A 4,976-nucleotide genomic window follows, 5' to 3' on the forward strand; every position below is an offset into this window, starting at 1 on the left:
CCTCTGTGCTCAGTGGTGTCATTTGTCTCTGGGGTAACATGAGTGCAAAGGTCCTGAACCTCAGAGAGGCAAGTACAGGGCAGCCGTTAACAAGGTTGATGGCCAAGGAGCTCTCCTCACTCTGCATTAACACCGTGGTGACTCCTTTTGCTCCTAGGAATCACAGTAGCTCACTCAGAGCGCTGGAGCAATCCAGATGATTTCTATGTCCTCACAGCAAACACAGCACAAAATGGGCTCAAGCCATGGAGCTCTGTGACGGTTTTGCTGAGATGGGGAGAGATAAACAGTTTACTGCAGGGAAAGGAGTTAGGAGAAAGTTCTGCTCATGGCAGTCTTCACTAACTTGTCTACATCTCTACTTCCTTGAACAGTCCCCCTCAGTGCTGCAAGACAGAAAATGTCCAACATCAGCTACTTGAATGAGTTCCTCTTGCTGACATTCGTGGATACACGGGAGCTGCAGCTCTTGCACTTTGCAGTGTTTCTGTGCATCTACCTGCTTGCCCTGCTGGGCAATGGTCTCATCATCACAGCAATAGTCTACGACCACCACCTCCACACTCCCATGTATTTCTTCCTTCTCAACCTCTCTGTCCTGGATATTGGCTCCATCTCTGTCACTGTTCCCAAATCCATGGCCAATTCTCTGTGGGACACTAGGGCCATTTCCTACTTGGGCTGTGTTGCCCAGGTCTTTTTCCTCTTTTTCCTGCTTTCAGCAGAATATTCCCTTCTCACTGTCATGGCCTATGACCGCTTTGCGGCCATCTGCAGACCCCTGCACTATGAGACCCTCATGAGCAGCAGAGCTTGTGTCAAAATGGCAGCAGCTGCCTGGGGCAGTGGTTTTCTCAATGCTCTCCTGCACACTGCCAACACATATTCATTACCACTCTGCAAAGGCAATGTTGTGGAGCAGTTCTTCTGTCAAGTTTCCCAGCTCCTCAAGCTCTCCTGCTCAGATTCCTACCTCAGGGAAGTCGCTATTATGATATTTACTCTTTGTTTAGGATTTGGATGCTTTGTTTTTGCTGTGTTGTCCTACGTGCAGATCTTCACTGCTGTGCTGAGGATCCCCGCGGAGCAGGGTCGACACAAAGCCTTTTCCATGTGCCTCCCTCATCTGGCCGTGATCTCCCTTTCTCTCAGCACCATCACAATTGCCTACCTCAAGCCCCGCTCTATCTCCTCCCCATCCCTGGATCGGGGGGTGGCTGTTCTCTACGCGGTGGTGCCTCCAGCAGTGAACCCCCTCATCTACAGCTTGAGGAACAAGGAACTCAAGGATGCGCTGAGAAAATTGCTTCAGCAGGTACAATGTGAACACCCTTAAGTGTCCCATGTGCATCTCCTCCTCATTCCCAGGGTAGCTGGCATCAAGGCTGTTGTTCATTTCTTACTGACTTTTCCCTGTTACATTCTTATTAAAGGAAAAATTGTGTTTGTTCATGCCACTTGTCTTCAGGAATCCTTTGAATCTGACCCAGAGACCTTGTTGAAGCAGAAAGACAGACTTCTCCCTTCATCAGCAGAGATGTGGGGACCTCATAGCCTGCTAGTCTCAGCTCACTCAGATGCACTCAGTGCAATGCAGAGGGTTTCTCTTTGTGGTGTCTCTTTCAGCAATGACACCAAGGGCTCTGGCAAGTCAAGATGGGCTGAAAGCACAGGTCCCATGTCCCTTAGGAGAGCACAGCTCTCCTGGCCAGAGTCAGGGTGTGATCTCACGCTCCTTCCTGCAAGGGTGTCAGCCTTGTGTCTCTGTGGGCTGGTCTTTGTCCTCTCCAGCACTCCAGTGCTCACAGTGGAGTGGGAGTGGAGAGGTGGAGAGCCTGGATGCAGCCTGTGGGGACAGACCCTCTGCTCTTCAGGACTAGGCCCTCATTGCTGCAGCAGTCATTTCCTGGCTGCAGTCTTTGCATGGGGGCCGCAGTTTTCCCGGAGACACTTCCACTTCCAGCAGCAGGACTTTCTCTTTTCAGGGCTGTTCTCCTCATTCCCACACTCTCCACTTGTGCTCTGGTGTGTGTATACAGCCCAAGAGCAAATCACAACTTGGTGGTGTTACGGTTATGTTTCCGTTGGATTCCTGTGAGTAGTGACAGGGGCAGGACACCTTTAAAACACAAGGGGATCTCCTCAGACACATACCTGACATCTTCTTGAGAAGATGTAGTTGAAAATACACCCAGATCATTAAAAGGGTCTGCTGCTCTGCCTGTGAACTTATTGGACTGCAGAGGACAAGCTCATAGTCCCTGTGTGATCTGCTCATGACCACAGGCTGGATGCAGGCCATGAGCTTGGGGCAGGCTGCTCTGTCCTTGGGGCAGCAGGAGCTGCTGGACTGACTGCAGGGCCAGGGCTCTCATGCTGTCTTTGAGAGCGTGGTGGGCATGGAGAGACGTGCAGGAGAATGGAGATGGCCATTTTCCACAGCACTGCTGGGGTGAGGAGCCAGTTCTGGGAAGGGATGATGTGAGGGGCTGCTCTGGGAGGATGGACCTGGTTGGCACAGCTTCCCCAGTGTGTCCCTGCAACACAGGACACAACCTGGGCTCTGTTCTTCTGCACCCTGCATGTCCTGGTCCCTTTTCCAGAACATCTGCATTTGTCAGGTGAGCAGTCTAGTGTGTGCTTGCACACTCCAGTTCACACAGACAGGAGCTGAATGGCAGCATTTTTCTTCTTTCATGACTGTGTGCACTTGTGCCAGGTTGAGATACTTGGTGTGAACTGCTCAGGGGGAGGTAACAGGTGGAAAAGACTGACAGAGATAATGAGGGTTCAAAACAGGTGGGTTTTGAGTTGGGGGTATTGGCTGCACCTGATGAACATCTCAGTAAGGCCATGATTTACAAACACCTTCAAAGGTCATCCACTCCTCCAGCTTAAACACAATGCTGGGTGAGGGGAGAAGCCTCTCTCAATTTCTATGGGAGATTTATCTTTCACAAGTTTGTGATGTTTCCAACAGGAGACCCATTGTGGCACCACACTGCAGACACAGGGAATGTGTCCCAGGACTGAAAGCAGAATTTCACCCTCCAAGTGTGCTGCAAAAGTGAAAATGCTCTCCATAGTCACAGACCTATATGTATCTCCTACACAGACAACTCTCTTTTCCAACCATCTCTTTGACTTGCAGATACTTTCACAGGGGCAGACATGTTCAGACAACAGAGATTTAGTTTCTTCAGATTTCTTTCCATACCAGAGGCTGATTCACACAGACTCCTTCAATCTCAAGTCAAGTTTTCTTAGTTGATTGCTTGGTGGTTTGGTTGTGTTTTTTCCCAAACACATATTGCAGGTGGGAAGCACCAGAAAGGGAAAGCCTGATTTGAAAGGTGGGGGAAGGCAAGCAACTGAGTCTGCGCTTGACCATCTTCTGCAGGGTCACCAGCAATGATGACATCAGAGACTGTGACATCATATCTGGGTAACAAGCCACAACCATTTTAGAGGCCATTAGGCACTAATCTGCTTTCCTGTGCTCTAGCAGGGGTGATTAGCTGAGGGACTGGTTCAAAGCAGGTTCCTAATAGAACAGGGAAAACTGACTTTTTTGTCCTACTCAAAGCTGGAGTTGGTCATTTCTACTGAATTTCATGACATCTGACCACCTTCAGTCCTGCTCCCTCGTTGCCTACATCTGGGGTGGCTCCTTGGGCCTGTCACTTGAGGAACAAGAAGGAGTGCACTTTGTGTCCATTCTGCTAGCGGAGTAATGGGTACTCAGAATGTCTCCTTTTCCTCAGAGCTCTCCTCTGGACACATTCCGCAGTGTGCTCATTGCCATAGTGTTACCGAAGGGAAGAGGCTGACCTGAACCACCTCTACTGTCCACCTCCTGGAGGGCTTGTGCCCTGCTGTGTTGCACCTCCTGCAGATATAGAGGGGGGCCAAGTCCCTGTGAGGACAAGGTCTTGCAAATGTGTGTCTTCTTCATGTTGCCTGAAGAAGGCAGGCCTTTGCAAGAAGACATCACATGTGTGAGGATGACACCCAGCACATGTTTCTTTGCTTGTTCATCCTTACCAAGAAGCTCTGGACCTCAGGATGCAAGTCACTCTGTGCAGTTATCAGTGGATTGACAGCCCTGGGGAGGGAATGTTTGCAGGGACACTGAACTTGACAGGAGACACACAATAACTTTGTAAAGATGCAGTCTTGATTATAACAGAAATTTTTAGAAAATGTCAATAAAAATAGAAAAAGAAAGAAATTGAGAACATGATCAATACAAATAATACATTTTGATACACTTTTCAGCTTTTAAAAAACTCTGTGTTCCTTTCCCACTCTTAGTTTTGTTTTATTTTACTATACTGGCTTTGAGGATGAGAAAACTATTGTGATTTGTGTGATTTTATCTTCTTGTTCTGAAAAGGAAAGTTATTATCAGAGCTGGTATAAGATGCAGTCACAAGATCATGGATGTCTGGTGTCGTTGTAGGGACTCAGGACTCCTTTGCCCAACCTCCACCGGCACCTAGAAGACTCTGCTCTCCCACATGCCCTCTGCAAGACTTGGCAGCCCCAAGTAGGTGCCTTAGATGCAACAGAACCTCTTCAAGTGTCACAGGATGCTTGTGGTTAGACACTTGAGCTCTGCCTGAAAAGCTGAGGAGTGGTTTTCAATATTGGAAAAATGTTGAGCGAACACCCTTTTGTCAGCTAAAAGGGTTTAGTAGTCCTAATGTCATTGGTGTCCCATGCTGAAATAGTGGAAGTTTTCAGCTAGCCAATGAATTTCAGGAGAGAAGCATATTGATCCACCCTTCAACTTGTGTTACCACTGCTATATCTTTTAAACTGTGGATGTAATCTCTACATTCCTCAGTTGAGGAATGTATTTTATTTCTTTATCAACTATGCAATTTCTTTTTATATTTGTAGTTAAGAAGAAAACTTCCTGTGTCTGCAACTAGTTGTCTAAAGAAAGCAGGTGGGAATTGGTGTAGAGGAGC

The 4,976-nt window shown here is 48.1% G+C and overlaps 1 protein-coding gene across 1 annotated transcript; it reads left to right on the forward strand.

The window, feature by feature from the left end:
* Positions 1-400: 400 nt before the first annotated feature.
* Positions 401-1,315, forward strand: LOC148590361 (olfactory receptor 14I1-like; the record flags this gene model as incomplete). The annotated part of the gene is made up of 2 exons (XM_088539128.1): positions 401-758; positions 1,014-1,315. Coding segments are annotated over exons 1-2 (660 nt in total), but the record flags the coding sequence as incomplete, so codon positions are not given.
* Between the last annotated feature and the right edge of the window lie 3,661 nt (positions 1,316-4,976).

This window comes from Tinamus guttatus, unplaced genomic scaffold, assembly GCF_059628265.1.
Source record: "Tinamus guttatus ecotype Peru unplaced genomic scaffold, ASM5962826v1 Tinamus_guttatus_pri_ptg001408l, whole genome shotgun sequence".
Taxonomy (NCBI): Eukaryota; Metazoa; Chordata; class Aves; order Tinamiformes; family Tinamidae; genus Tinamus; species Tinamus guttatus.